The following is a 23,511-nucleotide window of genomic DNA, read 5'->3' on the forward strand; positions in this document are numbered from 1 at the left end:
TTCTCTCTTTTTTAGAGAAGGAGGGTTGTGGGGGAAGAAGGGCAGAGAGAGAATCTTAAGCAGGCTCCATGCTCAGCACTGAGCCCTACATGGGGCTCGATCTCACAGATCATTACCTGAGCCAAAAACAAGCTGGACGCTTAACCAACTGAGCCACCTGAGCATCCAACGTCTTACCATTTGTAGTTTAAAAAAAAAAAAAAAAAAAGGCATGTAATGAAATTTCCAGAAAGGCTAAATCATTTCTCCACCTACTTTTGCAGGTTTCTGTGCAATTCATCAGGGGATAGCCGGGACTAATTATTTTGAAAACTTTCTAGCCTGCTAATTTCACCATGCCCCACATTCTTGTCATTTCTCATTTCTGGCCATAATCCAAAATAGAAAACGTTTTTGGAGGTTTATTTATTTATTTTTCTATTTTCATTCCCTTGACCTAATATTCCACCGTTTCCCATCCTAATTTTGTCACTAAACCCTCTGGAACGCCTGTAACCCGAAATACCCTGAATCTCTAAACTCTGCAGAATACTGGTATCCCTTGTTTTTCTAAAGTTCATGTTACACCACCTTGCTTTTATGCAAGACCTACATCAGTACTCGTTTTTGCTAACAGAAAAAAAAAAATACAGATGTTTACTGTTACAGAAAGAGGTGAAAAGTGAAAATAGCATTCCGTGTGTGTTCTGCAGCTAGCTGTTACAGACACAGCAGTAACCCTGGGCATCAGTTGCACTGCAGAGCTCCTTTCCTGGGAAATATAAGGCATCTGAACATCAAGCCCCCAGGGCTCTGACCTCTGTGAGCATCTGCACTTTAGGTTATTTTGTGCATCCATTAACATGAAGGTATCAGAAAAGCTTAAGAGAATTTATTTGTTGGGTCTGGGGCAGCTCAGAAAAAGTTTCCATGGAAACTTTCGGTAATTGGTTCTTTTATGCCATTTGAGCTTAGGGAAGGTTTTATGGGAACCTCTACTTTCTGACAGGCCAGGGAAACCTGTACCCCTCTACTTCCCGGGCCTGACAGGACCTTTGATCGGAGGGCTCTTTTCCACTGGCTGCTTCCCAGGGTTCTGGGTGTTTGACTTACTTCTTACTGAGAACTCTGGCTCCGTACTCCCGATTTTTCCAGTTCATTCTGGATCCTGCCATTCTCCTGGGTGACTTTCTTATTCACGAAGAACTTTTTTTTTTTTTTTTTAAGATTTATTTATTTATTCATGGTAGACACAGAGAAAGAGAGGGGCAGAGACACAGGCAGCGGGAGAAGCAGGCTCCATGCAGGGACCCGATGTGGGACTCGATCCCGGGTCTCCAGGATCACGCCCTGGACCGAAGGCAGGCGCCAAACCGCTGAGCTGCTGAGCCGCCCAGGGATTCCCCTCCCGGTTATATTTTTTTTTTTTTTTTTTATTTATTTATGATAGTCACAGAGAGAGAGAGAGAGGCAGAGACACAGGCAGAGGGAGAAGCAGGCTCCATGCACCGGGAGCCCAACATGGGATTCGATCCCGGGTCTCCAGGATCGCGCCCTGGGCCAAAGGCAGGCGCCAAACCGCTGCGCCACCCAGGGATCCCCCGGTTATATTTCATCAACAAATGCTCCTCGTCTTCCTGACAGCAACAGCAACGCCCACTCGGCCGAGAGCCGGGCCCTCCCGCTGCGACGCGCTCCCGGGAAGCGCATGCGCAGTGGCCGTCGCCTCTCCGGGCGGGAAGGGCAGAGGGGCGGGGCGAGCGCGGCGGCGCGGGGGCAGCTGACGCGCGTGCAGAGCGCGCCCCGACAGCCGCGGGGTCCGGGTGGGCTGCGGTCCGGGCGCCGCCGCGTCCGCCCTCTTCGGAGGTGGGCGGGGCCGGCGAAAGAGACGGGCCCTGTCGGACGCCATGTTTGTGGCGCGCAGCATTGCGGCGGACCATAAAGATCTCATCCACGATGTCTCTTTCGACTTCCACGGGCGACGGATGGCCACCTGCTCCAGCGACCAGAGCGTCAAGGTGTGCGCGAGGCTTTGGGCGGCGCGGAGCTCGGAAGGGGGGTTGGGAGAGCGTGCACACCTGGCGGTTAGAGCGGAGGGAGCGGCGCTTGGAGAGGGGACTCCTCCCTTCCCCACTTTGCGGTGCGCCGCTGGGCACGACGTCTGGAGCCCAAGGCGGGCGGGCGGGCGGCGGGCGTCGTCCGCCCTCCTCGTCCGCGTATTGTGGGGTCACAGACACCCCGGGGCGAAGGCACGTGGCCCCGCGCCTGCGCGGAGGGGGAGGGCGGGCGTCGTCGCCACGTGCGCGCCCCCGCCGCGGGGGCCTCGGGCGCCTTGTTCCGGGCGCAGGCTCGGCTTCCGGAGCGCGGGAGCCCCTTGGCGTCATCAGACGGCGCGGTCCGGCGGAGCCCTCTGCCGCTCGCCGCTCCGGCTGGCGGACCTCGCCCTGTCCCTGCTTGGGGGATGGTCGTCTTGTGCTTCGGGAGGAAGCTCAGCTCTCTTCGCGATGGAAGGAACATGAACCATGCATATCCGGGGACGGTCTCCACTCGCGATTGAGAAAGTGGAGTGTCGGTGTCTGTGCACTGCTCCGACTTTCTGGATGTAGGAACTGCAGATGTTATGGAAAATGATAATGGACTTGAAGACGGAAGCCGGAGTGTGGATGATGTGCGTCCTCGAGGACTTGGAGAGCACACGACCTGAAGGACGGTTTAGACCACCTGTGTTTCACAGACGAGTCGAATAGCACCGATTCCCTCGGAGAGCCTTACTACCGACAGCCAGCTTTCCGGGGCCTGGGCGGCTCGGGCGGAGCGCGGCGCCCCGCATCTCAGCTCTCGGGGTCCTGACCCGAGGCGCCCCGCCCCCCTCGCCCCGCCCCCCTCGCCCCGCCCCGCCCCGCCCCGCTGCCCTTGGGCTTCAGTGCTTTGGCTCACTCTCTCCCTGAGTAAAGAAGCATCGTCATCCGCTGTTTTCTTCTGAAAAACAGTGTTGCCAAATCTATGGAATAACTGTAGCGTTGTGATTCTTTCTAAAAGGTTTAAAATCCCTTAGATCTTTTGAAATTGTGGTAAACGAATCATCTTAATACGCCATAGTTAGAACAGCATCACGTTGTGCTGTCATCGCCACTGTACATCTCTGGAACTTAAACTAAAACTCCTTCCCCACAACCCCCCCAGCCACTAGTCACCTCTCATCCTCTTTCTTTATAAATTTCACTGCTTGGTAGCTCATATAAATGTAACCATCCAATATTTATTCTTTTGTTAGTGGTTCATTACACTTACCAAGATGTTTTCAAGGTTCATCCATATTTGTAGCATGTATCTTAATTTCATTAAGATTGAATATTTTGTATGTGTACCCATTTTGTTTATATATTCATCTACTTGTCGAATATTGCATTAATGTCTGTGAGGTGAATAAGCCAAACATTTTTTTCCTTATCCATTTATTATGGAGTCTTTTAATCTTTCGGTTTGTAGGTTTTGTCTGTCTGAAGTAGCATTGCACCGAAAATCTTCATTATTTTAGCTTTTCATGTGTTTTGAAGGATTTCTTTAACCTCATTCAAGTAGAGAAATTAGTGAATATTTTAAAAGCTTTTGTGAATAATTGCCAGATTGCCTTTTCCAATGTTATACTATTTTACGCTGCCAGTTAATAGGGTCATTATCCATGTTAGCCATTATTAACATTTTTTTCTTTAATTTTGTGGTAAAGGGGATCCCTGGGTGGCTCAGCAGTTCAGTGCCTGCCTTTGGCCGGGGGTGTGATCCTGGAGTCCTGGGATCGAGTCCCACCTCAGGCTCCCTCGATGGAGCCTGCTTCTCCTTCTACCTGTGTCTCTGCCTCTCTCTTTTTTTTTTTTTTTAATTTTATTTAATCTTTTTTTAAAATTTTTTATTTTTATTTATTTATGATAGTCACACACACAGAGAGAGAGGCAGAGACATAGGCAGAGGGAGAAGCAGGCTCCATGCACCGGGAGCCCGACGTGGGATTCGATCCCGGGTCTCCAGGATCTAGCCCTGGGCCAAAGGCAGGTGCCAAACCGCTGCGCCACCCAGGGATCCCTCTGCCTCTCTTTCTCTATCTCTCTCTCTCTCTCTATATATATGCATATCATGAATAAATAAAATCTTAAATAATTTTGTAGTAAAATACACATAATTTACTATCATAACCATGTTTAAGTGTATAGTTAAGTGGTATTGAGTACATTCATGTCTGTGCAACTATCGCCACCATTCTATGTACAGGACCTTTTCGTTTTGCAAGACTGAAACTCTGTACCCATTCTCCCTGTCATCACCCCCTGGCAACCACCATCCTTCTTTCAGTCTCTATAAATTTGACTACACTAGGGATCGCATGTAAGTGGAATCATACAATAGTTGTCTTTTTTGTGGCTGGCTGATTTCACTTAGCATGGGGTCTTTGAAGTTTGCACATGTTGAAACGTGTTAGAATTTTCTTCCTTTTTAAGGCTGAATATTCCATTATATGTATTATAAATACTTTTTAAATTTTGCTTATCTGTCAGTGGACTTGGGTTGGTTCTAGGTTTTTTTTTTTGTTTTTTGTTTTTTTAAAAATTGAAGTCGATTTGCCAACATACAGTATAACACCCAGTGCTTACCCCATGAAGTTGCCCTCCTCAGTGCCTGTCACCCAGTTACCCCCCCAACCCCGCCTTGCTTCTAGGTTTTTGGTATTGTGGGTAATTTTGCTAAGACTGTGAGCGTACAAATACTTCTTTGAGACCCTGCTTTCAACTCTCTTTTGGATATATACCCAGAAGTGGAATTGCTGGATCATGTGGTAATCCTATTTTTAGTTTTTTGAGGAGTTTATCACTACATTCTTTAAGAAGTTAAAGTGTCTCATTATTTTAATGTATATTTTTTGTTGGTGGTTAAGATTCAATTTTGCTTTTGTTTGTTACATATACAGTTGGTCCTCATTATTAGCAAATTCTGTATTTGTGAATTTACCTGCACTCTACAATTTATTTATAACCTCAAAATCAGTTCTCACAGTTATTTGTTGACATGAGCAGAGTAGCAAAAAATTGAGGACGCCTGATGTACATTTTCCAAGCTGAGGTTAAACAGAGTGATGCTGCTTTCTTATTTGGGCTTTCATTCTGTAAACAAGTATCCTTTTCATTGTCTATTTTGTGCTGCATTTTTCACATTTTTATTTGTTGATTTCACCGTCTAAAATTGTCCCCAAGTTAGTGCTGCTTAGTGTTCTTATGTGCAAGAAGGCTGTGATATGCTCCACGGAGAAAATGTACGTGTTAGGAAAACTTCATTCGGACAGGAGTTGCTGTTATTCCAGCGTTAATGAATCTATAATGTACACTTAAAAGGTGTCTTTAAACAGGTACATTGATTGACAAATATTTTGTGACCATAGGCTCCTATGAATCTCACCTTGTATTTTTCCCTTGGCTGGGAGCAGTGGTTCCTTACTTGCTGATTCAATTTTTACAGCAACATTGTAAAACACTACTACTACAATAAGAAGACTTGACTGCAACTGTATTTGTCTTTGTTACCTATTAGAGCAGAGATCCTTGACGCCCTCAATGCTTGGCCTGATTTCTGGCACTCACCAGGTTCTCAAGTCTCTGAATGAATGAATGTTTACTTATTGGATGTGTTGTTTTGTGAATTTATGTTCACTTCTTTTGCCCTAATACTGATTCCATATTAATTTTTTCATGTTTATAGGAATATTTTGTATAAAATATATCTTATTTTTTTATAGGTCTGGGATAAAAGTGAAAGTGGGGATTGGCATTGTACTGCTAGCTGGAAGGTTAGTATTTTCACAGTACTTTTTAAAAAAATTGAGATGTTCACTATTTGATGGCATCATTGACTTGCTCTTCATCTCTGAGAAAATTATAAAATGCATACTTCTTTTCCTAAAATATTTTTAACTATTAAAGTAACAAAAATATACTTAAGAAAATTTGAGAGTAGGAAAATGTGCAGTTCTCTAGCATTCTAAAATAACTATTTTTAGTATCTTGGTATTATTTTTATCTTTGAACATGTATATATTTTTTAAGCCCCAACACAGGGCTTGAATTCACTTTCCTGAGATAAAGACCTGAGCTGAGATCAAGAGTAAGACTCGTAACTGCGCTATTCTGCATATTTTTAATAGTTGTGATGTTTTGTACAGGTTCTATTTCTTTTTTAAAAACTGCTTTACTCAGGTAGAATTTTTACCTAGCCCTAGGCACCACTGAACTATTTTCTTTCTCTGTAGTTTTACCTTTTCTAGACATTGTATATAAGTGGAATTCTACAATATGTAGTTCTTTATGTTTGGCTACTTTCCTTTTCCTTGAGGTTCCTTTATGTTGTAGTGTGTATCAGTAGTTTGATCTTTTCTTTTTTTAATTTTAATTTTTAAATTTTTTTTTTTTTTTTTTTTATGATAGTCACAGAGAGAGGCAGAGACATAGGCAGAGGGAGAAGCAGGCTCCATGCACCGGGAGCCCGACGTGGGATTCGATCCTGGGTCTCCAGGATCGCGCCCTGGGCCAAGGGCGGGCGCTAAACCGCTGCGCCACCCAGGGATCCCTAGTTTGATCTTTTATAAACAATTAATAGCACTTACTACATTTACAGTGTTGGTACAACCACCAACTCTATTCCAAAACTACATCACTCTGAAAGGAAACCCCTATTTCTTGCTTTTCAGTTTAGCAGCTTATTTCAGAAATACTTTTTTTTTTTTTTAAGATTTTTAAAATTTATTTATTCATGAGAGACAACACAGAGAGAGACAGAGACACAGGAAGAGGGAGGAGAAGCAGGCTCCATGCAGAGAGCCTGATTCGGGACTCGATCCCGGAACCCCAGGATTACACCCTTAGCCAAAGACAGACGCTCAACCGCTGAGCCACCCAGGTGTCCCCAGAAATACTTTGGTAGATTTTAAAGTCTCTTAAAAAAACATGAGTATAGCAGTAAAACAGAAGTATACCAGTCAATATGCCCTGTTCTGTTCAACTGATAACGGATTTCTTTTTTATTTTGATGAACATCTCTGTGTAATCTTTATGTCTTTAGTTAGATTGTGCTTTATTGGAAATCTAATAATTAACAAAATCGCGCCACTCTAGTGCATTTTTTACCTAATAGCCTGTATAAGAATTAAAAGTGAAACAAAAAAGACTAGACAAAATAGAGGATAAAAAATAAGGGTGCAAAGTTTGCCTTTGGATGACATAATTTACCATGTAGAAATTACACGATTATGAAAGTGTCCTGAGATTGTTGAGTGTAAAAGTGTTAGATATACAATAGTGTAAAACAAACTTTATCAACATTATTGTTGGACTGATGTTATTGTCATGTTGTGTCTTTACTGGAAAGCACAAATGAAATTCTGTGGATGTGAATTGCTTTAAGACCTATCTGTTCTTTGCTTTTTTGGTCAACATGAAGAGTTGAATAGTAATTTGACAGTTTTCAAATATTAAAGGTAATGGTACTGAGCTTTAAAATATTTTCTCAGAATACAAGGATTTGGCCTTTTCTCAGTTTGATCATTCATTGCCTCTTTTCCTAGAATAGTCCATTATCTAGCCAAGTATCAGAATCATTGTTTTATTGCTACAGGTTCTATTTATTTGTTAGGCTTTTGAAGCAAATAATTTTGATTAGTCTTATTTATTTTATCAGGTGGCTGTTTCCTGTCGAGAGAATTTGCAAGTAAAAACAAAAATGATGAACTGGTAGATCTTCTTTTTAAACCCTGGTTAGAATAAACTCTGAAGAAGTTACCCTGTTAGTGTTGGAAGAGGTCAGCTTTATCTAGCTGGATTTTTCTTCATTAGTAAAATGTTAGAAGAATTTGACTCTAGAAGGGCCACAATCCTATCTAAAAGTTAAAAATTTCTGGAACTTACCTTTTTATTTAAACGTGAAATTGAATAGCTTTCGTTCTTATTGAAGTAAAAATATCTGTACTGTTTACTCAAGTAAAACTATATGTGTGAAATGTAAAGTCAGGTTTGTTTTTTGTTTTTTTTTTTTTTTATAATTCCTCAGACACATAGTGGATCTGTGTGGCGTGTGACGTGGGCCCATCCTGAATTTGGACAGGTTTTGGCTTCTTGTTCTTTTGACCGAACAGCTGCTGTGTGGGAAGAAATAGTAGGAGAATCAAATGATAAACTGCGAGGACAGAGTCATTGGGTAAGTCATTTGTTGGTTTTCTGGGGTTGGGAGGGTAGAGTGGGGGAGAGGAGCGCATGAACATCCCAGGAGCATCACTTTCCAAGAATGTTTCAGGCACTTGATGAGAAGAGTGGTAACATCTTTATATTTACTAGTTCCATTTTTTCTCTTCTATGTTTTTCTCCTAGTTGTTTATTTAATTTTTTAAAAAAGATTTTATTTATTTATTAATAAGAGACACAGAGAGAGAGAGAGGCAGAGACATAGGCAGAGGGAGAAGCAGGCTCCCTGAAGGGGACCTGATGTGGGACTGGATCCCAGGACCAGGGAATATGCCCTGAGCCAAAGGCAGACGCTCAACCACTGAGCCACCCAGGCATCCCATGTAAATTTAATTTTGTCTTGGGCTTGAAATGGTACTCAGGAGCACTCATGGCATTGTTTAATTATAACTTTTATGATGAATCTGCAGTATTTGCTTTGTCATACAGTGAGTGCCTTTTTTTTTTTTTTTTTTAAGTTTTTAAAGATTTTATTTATTCATGATAGAGAGGCAGAGACACAGGCAGAGAGAGAAGCAGGCTCCATGCAGGGAGCCCAATGTGGGACTTGATCCCTGGTCTCCAGGATCGCGTCCTGGGCCAAAGGCAGGTGCTAAACTGCTGTGCCACCCAGGGATCCCCCAGTGAGTCCCTTCTGAAAAGCCATTAAAAAATTGCTTTTTCTCTTTTGTGGTTACCTTTGCTTTCTTATATACTCTTTACTTCTGCTGTTCTAGCTCTCTCCTAATTGGATGTTTGAATTTTAACAAGAGTGTAGTGTATTAGTCATGTTCCTTGTTTGTAAAGTGAGAGAATTGAACTAGATTATCTTTAAGACTCATTCCAATGTTTTCTTTTTTTCCCCCTCTTTGTTAGAATAGGTGCAAGGTATGAAATGCAGAAGGTGCAAATGAATGTATACGGTGATAACTTCCTCCCTGTGGCCTCACGATTTGCTTTCTAGAGGCAACCACTATTAGGAATTTTTTCTGTATTCTGGATATATTCTCTGCTTTTTTAAGGGTACAAATACACCCTTTTAAGGGTGTTTTTTTCTCTGTTCCTAATAGTCCTCTCCTCCTTTCTCCCAATATTAAAGCTTGCATGTTGTCAATACTACTTTTTTTTTCTGCTGCATTTTAGAAAATGTAGAATGTACATATTTATTGTGTAACTGCAAGTGTACAGTTGAGAGGCATTCATTACATTCACAATGCTGTCACCAATATATCAAAAATTTTCATCATTCCCAACAGAAGATCTTTACCATTAAATAGTACCTCCTCCTTCCATTCCCCCAATACCTGGTAACCTCTCTTCTACTTTCTCTATCAGTTTGACTGCTCTAGGTACCTCATAAGTGGAATCATACAGTATTTGTCCTTGTGTATCTGGCTTATTTCACTAGGCAAAATGTTTTCAAGGTCTATCCATGTTGTTACATACACCAATTTCATTCCTGTTGTGGCTGAATAACATTCCATTATGTGTATATCCCACATTTTGTTTAGCCATTTATTTGTAGATAGACTGTTGGAGTGTTCCTACCTTTTAGCTATTGTAAATAATGCTGTAACCGAATTCAAGGGATTTGTCACTTAGGGTGCATCAAATTGAACACAACACAAGAAGTATTGAAAACAAAAAAGCTTTTTATTATTTAAGTAAGTAGACAAAGAGAGAGCTTCCAAAGCACTGTCTCGCATGGGGTTAGTACAGGAAGCTTTTATTCATTGCATTGGGGGCAGGGGCAGGGAACTTGCATAAACACTTCAGTTGCACATGCCTAGCATGTCAGCATGCTAGTGCATACATCCATGTTCAAAAAATGGTGCAGGGGCACCTGTGTGGCTCAGTGGTTGAACATGTCTGCCTTCTGCTCAGGTTGTGATCCTGGGGTCCTGGGCTTGAGTCCTGCATCAGGCTCATCACAAGGAGCCTGCTTAAGTCTCTGTCTCTCTCTCTGTGTCTCTCATGAATAATAATTAAGATCTTAAAAAAAAAATGGTGGAAAACTCTGCTCATATAAGATCTTAATATAATGAGCTAAAAGTCAGGGGCTTCTCTGAAGCTCCAATCCAGCTCAGACTGGCTTACGTTAGGGGCTATCAGGTGAGACACACTTAGTAAAGGACTATCAGGTGAAACACTTAGTTGAATATCTCTTTGGCTGGAACTGTTGGTTCTCCAAAACAAAATATATTCCTTCGCTGCTTTTCTCCCTTCCCCTCTCCCTTCTGTTGATAGTTTTCAGGTTTTGTTTTTGTTTTGTTTTGTTTTGCTTTGAGCCTAGTTATTTGTGTAAATTCCCATTGCATCCTAGCTAATATTGCTATTGTGAACATTATCATATAGATACCTGTTTGAGACCTTGCATTCAATCCTTTTGGGTATGTGCCCAGGAGTAGGATTGCTGGCTTATATGGTAGTTCTGTGGTTAACTTCTGAGAAACTACTAAATTATTTTTCAGAATGGCTGTACCACTTTACATTCTCATTAGCAATGCACGAGTGTTCCGGTTTCTCCAGGTCCTTGTCAATGTTTGCGGTTTTTGGTGTTTTCATTATAGCTATCCTAGTAGGTGTCAAATGATGTCTTTTTGTTGAGGTTTGGTTTTTTTTTTTGCATTTCTCTAATGGTTTGTGATGTCGAACATCTTTTTATGTGCTAATTGGCCATTTGTATATCTTTTTTGCAATGTTTTGATTTATAAGAAATCTGTTTTTTAAAAAAAGACACAGAGACATAGGCAGAGGGAGAAGCAGGCTCCCTGTAAGGACCCTGATGTGGGTCTTGGTCCCAGACCCTGGAATCACGTCCTGAGCTGAAGGCAGACACTTCAACCGCTGAGCCACCTGGTGTCCCTATGAGAAAATTTTTCAGATACATTTGGTCTTCCAAACACAGTTCCTGACTTACAGCTCCCAGAACCCTTGGAATTTTTTGAGTGTTGAAAGTGATAATAGATCTCTTTTGTTATGTTTTTATGAGGTGACTTTGGAAAAGGCCTGAGGTTGGGGACTGGTTGTCATTGGAGCTAACCATGTGATTAGAGGCCTGGAACTTTCAGTGCCATCCCCTGACCTCTGGGGATGGCAGAGGGGCTAGAGGTTGAAAACAATTACCAATGGCCAATATGTTAATCAAATCATGCCTCTGTAATGAAGTCTCCTTAAAAACCCCAAAGAACGTGGGTTTAGAGTTTTTTGGGTTGATGAACGGATGGAGATGTGAGAAGAGTGGTAAGCCTGAAGAGGGCATAGCACTCCTCATGCTTTTTGTTACCTTACTCTATGCATCTCTTCCACTTGGCTGTTTCTGAGTTATATTGTTTTGTAATACATTGGTAATAAGCAGACTATCTGCCTGAGTTTTGAGAGCTTCTCAGGTTTCTGAAGTGCAGGCAGTCTTACAGAATTGAACCCTTTACTGGTGGAATCTGATGTTATTTCTGGGTAAATAGTGTCAGAATTGAGTTGAATTCTTGGACAGCCTGCTATTCGAGAATTATTTGTTGGGGGGGGATATGCCCTCTCCTTCATCCCCTGAATTGGTATTGGGACCAGAATCCTTTACTTTTTTAGGGAAATGTCTGTTCAAATCCTTTGCCTATTTTAAAAATTTGGGTGGGTTCTTTTTTTTTTTTTTTTTTTTTTTACTGTTGAATTGTAGTTCTTTATATTCTGGATATTAGTACTTTCTCAGGTATATGATTTGCAAATATTTTCTCCCATTCTCTCTTGACTGTGTCCTTTGATGCACAAAATTTAAAAATTGTCATGAAGTCCAATTTATTTTTTTCTTGTTTCCTGTGTTTTTGGTGTCATATTCAAGAAATCATGGCCAAATCCAATGTCATAAAGACTTCCCCCAAAGTTTTATATTGAGAACTAAAATTTTAGTTCTTACTTTAAGGTCTTTTGTTCATTTTTACTTAACTTTTGTATATGGTGTAAGTTAAATGTGCAACTTTTTTTTTTTAATTTTTATTTATTTATGATAGTCACATACAGAGAGAGAGAGAGAGAGAGGCAGAGACACAGGCAGAGGGAGAAGCAGGCTCCATGCACCAGGAGCCTGACGTGGGATTCGATCCCGGGTCTCCAGGATCGCGCCCTGGGCCAAAGGCAGGCGCCAAACCGCTGCGCCACCCAGGGATCCCAAATGTGCAACTTTTTTTAAAGTATTCTCTACCCGCCAAGTGGGCCGAAACTCATGACCTTGAGATCGAGTCACAGTCTACCAATTGAGCGAGCCAGGAGCCTCCAACTTTATTCTTTTGTATGTTAATACCTAGTTTTCCCATTATCTTTTATTGGAATGACTGCTGTAGGTAGAGATTGCTTTTAGACCATAGGCTTGAGCAATGGAATGTAAAGCAAGGCAAAAGGGCCCACTTAAAATCCCTTGCTGAATACAAACAGGCCCAGAGAGGCCACTTACCTGAAAATATCCACAGGCCCTAACTAACCAATGGGCTACTTAAAACCAAGTCAGTTACCCAACAAAGAAGGATTCCAAATGTCTCCAAACCTCCTTCGCCTTCCTTAAATGCAGCTCCCACCCACTGCAGCTGAGCAGGCAACCTCTACTTTGCTATCCTGCCCCCCACATCTACCTCCTTTGTTCCGGCTCTGGTGAATCCTTTTACTGCCTGTGCCTTAGACTGCCACCCAGTCGGTTTACCCCACGTTTGGGGGCTCCCACCCAATTGGGAGAGATGCCACCGGTTCCCCTTTGAATGGTCTTGGCATCATCATTGAAAATCAATTGACCATATATAGAGAGAAGGTTTATTTCTGGACTATATTCTCTTCCATTGGTCTATGTCTCTTAATGCCGTTATCATACTCTTTTTAATTAGGTTTATAGTTTGCATGCTGTTCACAGTTTTACAAAGTTTTTTAAAGATTCATTTTAGTAATCTCTACACCAAACTTGGGGCTTGAAGTCATGGCCCCTGAGATCAAGAGTCCACAGCCACATGCCCCTACAATTTTTTATTATTGGGTGGGATTGGTCTCATTGCCTTCTCTCACACCTCCCTAAGGCAAACAGCTGCTTGAGGGGAGGGGAGAAGAGAAACGGATGTATTGGAGGGATTTTTCTTTTAAAGGTTTTATTTACTCATGAGAGATAGAGGCAGAGACCTAGGCCGAGGGAGAAGCAGGCTCCCTGCGGGGAGCCCAATGTAGAAGTCTGTACCAGAACCCCAGGATCACACCCTGAGCCAAAGGCAGACACTCAACCACTGAGCCACCCAGGTGTCCCTGAAGGGATTTTTCTAATAGAGGTGAGTCAGTTAGTATACTGTAGGTTGGGTTGAGGAGTAGTGGCATATAAAGGCTTTTTATTTGAACTTAAACGTTAAAGATTTCCCCCATTATATAAAACAGCATTCTTAGGACAACTTGCATAAGCTGAAATGGCATAAAGTAGAGAATCAGTTATCACTAACTTAACGGAAATATTTTTGAGTATTCCCGAGCCAAAAAATAACCTCTTTTAGGCTTTTCTGATGCCTTAGGACCCACTTTGCTAATGTTTGCACTACATAAATCAAGATAAAGCATAGATGCTCAAAGACTCCGTTCAAAGTTATTGAGGCTTGATGCTGAGATGCTGTGTGTTCCCATGGAAGGAGCTAGGCAGGGCCAGCATTGCATATAAGGGTGTGTGCTGCCTCTATAATGACTTGGAAAACGAATAATGCATGCTATTTTCATTTGTTACAAAAGCAAAAATCCTCTTCAGATTTCTTTTGGTTAGGAAAGGTACTAAAGTAGGTTTTTTTGTAAAATGCAAAGTGGTATAACATACACCTTTGAAAGCCGGAGGATATCTGCATATTTATTTGTATTTAGTTAAATCAACTGTCATTAATACATTTAATAGTTCAGCTATTGTATTGATCTTGATTATTCATTGGTGTTTATAGGCAAAAGTTTGCAAGGATGTGATCTTTGGAGTTTATGTGATATTCTTTTAGTATTGAGACTCCTTCAAATGTTATTTTAGTATCTATAGACAGTAAAATGTTGATTTCTATGTTTTGTTGGTATTTTCTGTCAGAAGTCTAGATGCCAGAAAGTGGCTTGTAGATGCTCTGTTGGCTTTCTGTAACTATCACAATGCCAGCTTCGTGCCATTCTCTTGGTCTCCAATAAACACCTTTTCTTGTGAGTTAGATGGTAGGGATCTAAGTAGGGCTAACTAGCATTTATGCTTGAAGGAACAAGTTACATGCTTTCCATTTTACTGCTAAAGAATCTTAATTCCTTTAATTTACTGCTTGCAACATACTTTGTAAGACAAAAACCACTTAAGTGAAAATTTGAACATTTTTCTAGTTTAGTGACTGGTCAGCTCAAGGGAGAGTACTTACTCTTAATCAAGTTACACTTCTTTTTTTTTATTTTTTTTTATTTTTTATTTTTTTATTATTTATTTATGATAGTCACACAGAGAGAGAGAGAGAGAGAGGCAGAGACATAGGCAGAGGGAGAAGCAGGCTCCATGTACCGGGAGCCCGATGTGGGATTCGATCCCGGGTCTCAGGATCGCGCCCTGGGTCAAAGGCAGGCGCTAAACCGCAGCGCCACCCAGGGATCCCCAATCAAGTTACACTTCTAAGGCCAACTTTTTTTCTACCTTAAAAGGAATAATTTGTTTATAGGTCACTAATTTGTTACGGATTGCGACTTGTGTATGTGGTATTTTGCTGTGGAGGAAATTGAGACCTAGGTGGTTTTTAAATAACTTATTCAAGGTTATATACCAAGTAAAATAGCAGTGTAATTCCAGTGTTCTTCCCACTGTATCGTCCTTTCTTTTTGTATATAAATCATCTTTTTCCGCCCCCCCAGGTTAAAAGGACAACTCTAGTGGATAGCAGAACATCTGTTACCGATGTGAAATTTGCTCCTAAGCATATGGGTCTTATGTTAGCAACCTGTTCAGCAGATGGTATTGTAAGAATATATGAAGCGCCAGATGTTATGAATCTCAGCCAGTGGTCTCTGCAACATGAGATTTCATGTAAGCTAAGCTGTAGTTGTATTTCTTGGAACCCTTCAAGGTAAGCTTACCCAGCAAACCTGACAATAAAATCCTAGTAAAACAAGTTAGTAATTTTTAAGCCAAGTATTTGATGGTTTAATTTCCTTAAAATGCTTTCTTTAAGAAGTCATGTTTATTATTTTTAAAAATATGTCTTGTAGAATCAAGATTCTCCTAATCTACTCTTACCCTGTCATATCTCTTGTACCCTATTTTTATTCCTTAGAAGAAGCTAACTATTGTAAATATTTAGGTGTGCAACTTCTGGGCTTATTCTGTGTAAATACAAATACTTAATGTTGTTTATAAATACACAAATATATACCAATGCACATTTATACTATCGTGTAAAGTTAGACACAAAACACACAGACGTATATAAACATACATTCTCCTTACTTGAAATTAGCCTTTTTCATTTACAAATACACTGTGGTTATTTTCCAGTGCATTAGTATATTTAGTCCTACCTTATTTTTTTAACTTCTGTATAAAGTGTGACAATATCATACTTGCTTTTTATGAAATTATTTCTTAAAAATTGAAAGAATAATGAATCACTTGGTAAAGAAAGAAATTTCAGGGGCACCTGGATGTCTCGGTTAAGCGTCTGCCTTTGGCTTGGGTCATGATCCCAGGACCCTGGGATGGAGGTGTCCTGTGTACCCCCGAAGTCCCCACCCCCCGAAGTCCCCACCCCCATGTTGGGCTCCCTGCTCAATAGGAGTCTACTTGTCCTTCTTCCTCTGCCTCCTCCCCCCACCTCGTGCTCTCGCTTTCTATCTCTGAAATAAAATCTTTAAAAAGAATTCAGATAATCTAAAAGGATAGAAAATAAAAAGTAAAAGTTCCCCTATGTGCTAAAAATGCTCTTAATAGTTTTGATTTTAGATTTTAATTTTGCTAGTTGCTATAATATTTTTATTTTATTTATTTATATATTTATTTATTTATTTATATTTTTTAAGGGTTTAAATTTTTAAGTAATCTCTATACTCAGCATGAGGCTTGAATCCACAGCCCCAAAATCAAAGGTCACGCGCTCTTCCAACTGAGCCAGCCAGACGCCCCAGTTGCTATTATATTTTTTAATGATTTACTTATGCCTCTACTTCGTGTTATGTTAGCTTTAAACATTTTTTTTTTTTTAATTTTTATTTATTTATGATAGTCACAGAGAGAGAGAGAGGCAGAGACACAGGCAGAGGGAGAAGCAGGCTCCATGAATCGGGAGCCCGACGTGGGATTCGATCCTGGGTCTTCAGGGTCGCGCCCTGGGCCAAAGGCAGGCGCCCAAACCGCTGCGCCACCCAGGGATCCCTAAACGGTTTTTATACTCACTATACAAAAGGTGAATTTAGCACACTTCCAAAGCTTTCCACTTCCCAAAGTAAGACTAGATATCTTTTTTTTTTTTTTTTTTTAAGAATTTATTTTTAAGTAATCTCTACCTCTAATTTGGGGCTTGAAGTTACAACCCTGAGGTCAAGAGTTGCATGCTCTACCGACTGAGCCAGCCAGATCTCTTATTTGTGGAAATGTTGATGGTTTTTTAGTTATATTGGTAATTATCATCATTTCAAATGATATATTCATTTTCTATATAATTTGTCAAGTTTTAGATTACATACGGCCTCACCTCTTTAAGAAGAAAAGGAAATTGGCTTATTTTGCTTCTACCTCCCATTCACCTATTTTCTAATATTTTTTTACATTGCTTATAACTGTCAATGGGACAACTATTTCACTCCTTGAGGAGAATTGGGGGCCTTTGATCACATTTTTGTCATCTGATAAATACTTAACCTTGTTTTATGAGTGTTTATTTTATTTTTTTTTAAGATTTTATTTATTTATTTATTTATGAGAGAGACAGACAGAGAGAGAGAGAGAGAGAGAGAGAGGGGCAAAGACACAGGCAGAGGGAGAAACAATCTTCATGTAGGGAGCCCAATGTGGGACTCAATCCTGGGACTCCAGGATGAGGCCCTGGGTCAAAGGCAGGCGCTAAACTGCTGAGCCACCCAGGGAATCCCCTGAGTGTTTATGTTTAAAGGTACTTTTTTTTTTTTAAGATTTTATTTATTTTTATTTATTTGAGAGAGAGAGACAGAATGCACACATGAGGGGGCAGGGGAGGAGCAAAGGGAGAAGTAGATTCTCTGATATGGGGCTCCCATCTCAGGGCTCCAGGATGATGACCTGAGTGGAAGGCAGATGCATAACTGCCTAACCCACTGAGCCACTCAGGCACCCTTAAAGATACCTTATTTAGCATATGTTTCTGATTCATTGACCTTGAACTCCACCAATGGCATTAAAACTCCTACCTGAATGGGATCCCTGGGTGGCGCAGTGGTTTGGCACCTGCCTTTGGCCCAGGGTGTGATCCTGGAGACCCGGGATCGAGTCCCACGTCGGGCTCCCGGTGCATGGAGCCTGCTTCTCCCTCTGCCTGTGTCTCTGCCTCTCTCTCTCTCTGTGTGTGACTATCATAAAAAAAAAAACAAAACAAAACACACACACAAAAAAAACTCCTACCTGAACACAGCATATCTAACACAGTATTTTCTCCATAAGGCACATCATAGCCTTCTTGCTAAGCTTAGAAACACTAGGCCGCACTTCAGTACACCATGTTTGGGGACCATTTTAAGCAGTGAAATCACCAACACAAGCACAAAAATGCAAAAATCCAGGTGGTAAATAGAGCGCAACACTTGTTTTCAGTGTGAGACCTGAAACAGGCAGCAGAGCCTCACCTGGTTTGACCTCAGCATGGAATGTGTGGGGTCAGAAGACTCAGCGTTTTTATAGAGCTGCTCCCGGCATATTCATGAGTGACCATGAAAGCCTGAAGTATTGGATTTTGGGGGTTACAAATTTTAGTAAGCAGGCCAATTTAGAAATAAAGAACCTGCAAACAATGAGGATCGGCTGTGTCTGCTTTCTCAGAGATCCATTTGTATACCTCAGTGTTTATTTTTCATGCATCTTGTTCTCCTTACGTATTAGTCTTTGCTTAATCTTTTTGTAGTTCCGATTATATTGGTATTTTTCTCCTGTTAGGTGTTCTATTTTCTTAGTAGCTCACTCTCTTACCTAGGGCTTGGCTGAGTTTCATCTGAGTAGGTGGAGTGAGTGCATTGGCAGAATTTCCTTGTAGGGAGTATATATATATGTGCGGCAAAAGTGAGCACTACTTGTAGGGAGTACAGACAAAAGGAACCGGCAGGCTGGGGTACCCCCAGATTGACTCAGTCAAAAGGACTTGATGTTGAGGATGGAGCACCTTAACATATTCCTTCTTGTCCCTCTCCCTGCTAGTTTTAAGAGTGCTATTTTACTTCAGGTTCTTACCTGTCCTCAAGTTCTGATCATCTTACTAGGGTCCTTTCTCAGACTGTCTAGCCAGAGCAGAGTCAGCTGCCAGCCAGAGTCTTCTTTTTATTTTTTATTTTTTTGGAGTTTTTTTCTATGTATATATTTTTTAATTGAAGTTTGGTTTTTGCCAACACATAGTGTAACACCCAGTGCTTATCCTGTCAAGTGTCCCCCTCAGTGCCCGTCACCTAGTCACGCCATGCCCCCTCCCACCTCCCCTTCCACTACCCCTTGTTTGTTTCCCAGAGTTAGAAGTCTCTCATGTTCCGTCACCCTCTCTAATTTTTCCTACTCATTTTCCCTCCTTTCCCCTATAATCCCTTTCACTATTTCTTATATTCCCAAGGAGTCTTCTGATTGCAATTCTTTAAATGAGTCATTTCATGATTACCCCATTACTCATTCCTATTTGTCTTTTTTTCTCCTATTTACATTTATAGATTGGAGGTTGGAGCTTGTGGAATTTTACCCTTACTGATACCAATAGGACTCTTTTCTTATCCCCTTGAGCATATTCTCTGTCTTCTTTCTGTTTCCTATTTTCCTGGAATTCCTTTAAATTTCTTAATTTCTGATGGCACACCAATTTCTAGCACTGTTACAGTGTTATTCTTTCGTCATTTCCATGGAGTCTTAGGAGGGAGAAGAAAGAGGTTTAAGTGATCAATCTACTTCAATTGGAGAACTGGATGGTTTGTCTCACTTTTAATTGTGAGTCATATTTGAGACACAGTTAAAATGTGAACAGCTTATTTCTGGATGTACAAATGAGGTAATCCTCAATTCAAGTTGTTACCTAGATGTTTTATAATTTCGTTTAAAATTGCTTTTTTAAAAGATTTATATTTTCAATAATTTTAGAGTATGTTATTATAAATGTATCTTGTACCTTGTTCAAATATTTAACATTGAAAAAAACAAAGTTACATTTGAACACTGAAAAAAGGAAGTTTGTGAGATACAGAAACTACTTGGAATTTATATGTCTTTGGTCAAGATTTATTGTAACTTGTGGTTTATTTTATTACTGCAGCATTTTGTAGTTTACTAGGTTTTTTTTTTATTAGACTTGATCTCATTTATCAGAAGCTTTAGTAGTAAAGCTTTAGCAATAAAGAACTAAACCTTTTTTTAAAATTACTATATTCTGTGTTCAGCTTAATGAGGTTGCCACATGACAACAGTATCAAGATCAGAGGTTAAACAAGGGGTCATGTTCATGGGGTCATTACTTAATCTGGATGAAGGAGGCAAAGGAAATCAATATTGATGTAATTAGGCATAGAAATAAAAAAAAATATTTAACCTAGAACTCACTTCAGTAGAGTTCATTCTCTTCTTACTTATCCTTTGCCTTTTTAAAAATGAAGTTGACCACAAATGAGAAGAGAATGACATGTGGGGAGCATGCCTTCTTGAGGTCTTTTTTTTTTTACTTTTTGTCCCTCTATCAGGGTTTCTTCATTTTGTACAAAGCACTTAAAATCCTTTTGCCATGAATTGGTCACGATAGTATTACTTTTTATTTCATAGTTAATAACCGTATCTTTCAGGAAGAAAAATTCTAAGAGCTCTTCGCTGTCTCTCTATATATGTATTTATTTTTTAAAAAGATTTTATTATTCACGAGAGACATAAAGAGGCACACATAGGCAGAAGGAGAAGCAAGCTCTCTGTGGGGAGCCTGATGTGGGACTCCATCCCAGGACCCTGGGATCACACCCTGAGCTGAAGGCAGACAGACGCTCAACTGCTGAGTCACCCAGGTGTCCCCCCCCCCCTTTTTTTTTAATCTGCTGAATGCTTGAAGTCATTTGGGAAAAGAGCTACTTTTCTTTTTTTTTTAAGATTTTTAAAATCTATTTATTTTAGAGTGTGCATGATCTGGGAGAGGGGCAGAGGGTGGAAGAAAGAGAGAATGTCAAGCAGACTCTGTGCTGAGTGCGGAGCCTGACATAGGGCTCACCCTCACTACCTGAACCAAAATCATGAGTTGGATGCTTAACCGACTTAATCACTCAGGCACCTCAAGAGCTACTTTCTATCAGCAAATAGTGATATCATTTGTCCCCATGTTGAGCATTCTCAAGGACATACCCGCCCAAGGTGTGGCTGTGTCAGATGGATGGCAAGGCTCTAGTCATGGTAGTGGCATGCTTTTTTGTGAAGTTGTGGAGTTACTTGATACCAGGTTTTTCTAATTCTCTGAATTAGATGTATATAAATTTATAATTGTCTAAAACAGTTTTTACTTTTCATTTCTAGCTCTCGTGCTCATTCCCCCATGATAGCTGTAGGAAGTGATGACAGTAGTCCAAATGCAATGGCCAAGGTTCAGATTTTTGAATATAATGAAAACACCAGGTTAGTACTACTTTGGTTTTAATTATTGTTCCAAATTGCATTTAATTTTTAAAAATGTTATTTTTTATTCACTGAATTATGCATGATTAATTACATATTTACTAATTTCCTATGATATGCTAAGTTCTGTGCTAGGCTCTGATAATACAAAGTTGGATTATACAGAGGAGAAGATAACTGATTTCCCAGTATGTGCCTTTTCACAGGGAAAACAAAAATATTAAAAAGTGGTGATGAGTTTTATAAACTGGGAGAATCAGGATGTGAAGGGTTTACTACACCTAAGGGGAGAGGGCCAGGAAGGTTTACTCCAGACAAGATTTATAAGATGAGTAAAAGTTAGCGGAAGAGGCAAAATGTTCCAAATGGAGAAAACTAGAGATGGTAAGGTATGTGAACAAGAGAGAACCAATACATTTTCATTCTAGTTGAAACTGTATAGGCGAAAGGGAGTATAGTGAGAAATACAGGTCTGTGAGACCTTGTGTTCTATGTGTAGATTTTATTTTATGGGTAATGTGAAGCCATTGAAAGATTTTAAGTTGGGGAATGATAGCCTTGGATGGTAGTTTAACAATTCCATAGGTATGGAAAGTATTTTGGAGGGCAACAGTCCAGGTGGAAGATTGGGATAGAATAGTGGCAATGGGGATTGAGAGAAGTGGACAATTTGAAAATAATTTAAGAAATATTATCAATGCTGACTGATGACTGCATGTGGAAGGTGAAGGACAGGGAGAGCTATTGAAATGATATTCAAAGTCTGGTTTAATAGTTGAATGAATGGTATGTAATTTCTTGATAAGGATATCTGGAAACAGGACAGATTTGGATAGAATAGCAGCATGTGAAGGAAAATTTATGTTGCATCATGTTGAGATACCTGCAACACCTCTGAGAACTATAAGCTCTGTGTCAGAGGTGTACTCAAGAGTTTTATAGGAGAAAAGAGCACCCATCCATTGATCAGGTGGGCTTCACATGTGCTGGACACCATCTTGGATGTAGGAGTCAGATATTGGATAGGGCCAGAAGCAGAAGAGAGCTAGAGTTGTCACCCTTATCTGCAGGGGATATGTTCGAAGACCTCCAGTGGCTGCCTGAAACCTAAAAATAGTTTCAAGCTGTGTATATACTGTTTTTTTGCTGTGTGTATATATATACCTATGGTAAAGTTTATAAGTTCAGCAGAGTATGAGGTGAACTACAGTAGCTAGTGATAGAAGAATTAAAGTAATACATAAAAGTTACATGAATGCAGTCTTCTCTCTCTCAAAATATCTTACTTTTTCCTCCTGTGATGATGTGAGTCGATAAAATCTCTATGTGATGAGATGAAGTGAGGTGAGTGATGTAGGTATGTGACATATAGTGTTAGGCTACTGCTAACCTTCTGACAGCACATCAGGAGGATCGTCTTATAGATGGCAGTTTGATCGTGGGTAACAAACTGTGGGAAGCAAGACCGGCTAAGGGGAGGGGACCACTGTATTTTAATTCCTGTGGGCTCTGCAATTCAGAGTGTTACTAGGGTGTTTGAGGGGTTCTTCGATCAGCCCTCTACCTTCCCAAATTCTCGATTTCTTCAGAGAGGCTCTGTCTACAGGAGTGCTATCCAGTAGAACTTGCTGTACTGATGGAAATGCCCCATACCTGTGCCAACTAAGAACTGCAGTTGTTCATTTTTACAAATTGAAATTTAGGCACATATGGCAAGTGGCTGGAGTATTGGCCAGCATAGTTCTAGAATATAGGAGCCTTCCTCTAGAACTTTTTGAGGCTTTTGTAACCTTTTCAGCTATTAAAGCCATGAACCACGTGAATAGCACATTGTTGTTTTTTATTGTTTTTCTTATAAACTTTTTTTTTTTTTTTTTAAGATTTATTTATTGGGGGAATCCCTGGGTGGCTTAGCGGTTCAGCGCCTGCCTTTGGCCCAGGGTGTGATCCTGGAGTCCCAGGATCGAGTTCCGCGTTGGGCTCCCAGCATGGAGCCTGCTTTTCCCTCTGCCTGTGTCTTTGCCTCTCTCTCTGTCTCTCTGTCTCTCTCTGTCTCTCTCTCTCTATCATGAATAAATAAATAAAATCTTTAAAAAGAAAAAGATTTATTTATTGGGATGCCTGGGTGGCTCAGCGAATGAGTGTCTGCTTTCGGCTCAGGGCATGATCCTGGGATCGAGTCCCACTTTGGGCTCTTTGCATGGAGCCTGCTTCTCCCTCTGCCTCTGCCTCTCTCTCTCTCTTTCTCTCTCTCTCTCTCAGTGTCATGAATAAATAAAATCTTTAAAAAAAATTTAAGAGAGAGAGTGTGCATGCACACTCATGAATAGGGGAGGGGCATGAGGACAGAATCTCAAGCAGACTCCCTGCTGAGCACCGAGCCTGATATGGGGTTTGATCCCGTGACACTGACATCATGACCTAAACCAAAACCAAGAGTTGGACACTTAACCAACTGAGCCACTCAGG

The 23,511-nt window shown here is 40.7% G+C and overlaps 1 protein-coding gene across 2 annotated transcripts in view; it reads left to right on the top strand.

Annotated features, from left to right (window-relative positions):
* The first annotated feature begins 1,741 nt into the window (after window positions 1-1,741).
* The window catches only part of SEH1L (SEH1 like nucleoporin), a 31,412-nt gene continuing 9,642 nt past the window's right edge, over window positions 1,742-23,511 (top strand). Inside the window, exons 1-5 of one of the 2 annotated variants that reach the window (XM_038543929.1) lie at window positions 1,742-1,997; window positions 5,762-5,812; window positions 8,065-8,211; window positions 15,102-15,313; window positions 20,944-21,042. In XM_038543929.1, the coding sequence (XP_038399857.1) occupies window positions 1,887-1,997; window positions 5,762-5,812; window positions 8,065-8,211; window positions 15,102-15,313; window positions 20,944-21,042 (620 nt within the window). In that variant the 5' untranslated portion in view covers window positions 1,742-1,886. The remainder of the gene's footprint in view (window positions 1,998-5,761; window positions 5,813-8,064; window positions 8,212-15,101; window positions 15,314-20,943; window positions 21,043-23,511) is intronic. The other variant, XM_038543930.1, reaches the window with a different exon arrangement.

This window comes from Canis lupus, chromosome 7 (assembly GCF_011100685.1).
Source record: "Canis lupus familiaris isolate Mischka breed German Shepherd chromosome 7, alternate assembly UU_Cfam_GSD_1.0, whole genome shotgun sequence".
Lineage (NCBI taxonomy): Eukaryota > Metazoa > Chordata > Mammalia > Carnivora > Canidae > Canis > Canis lupus.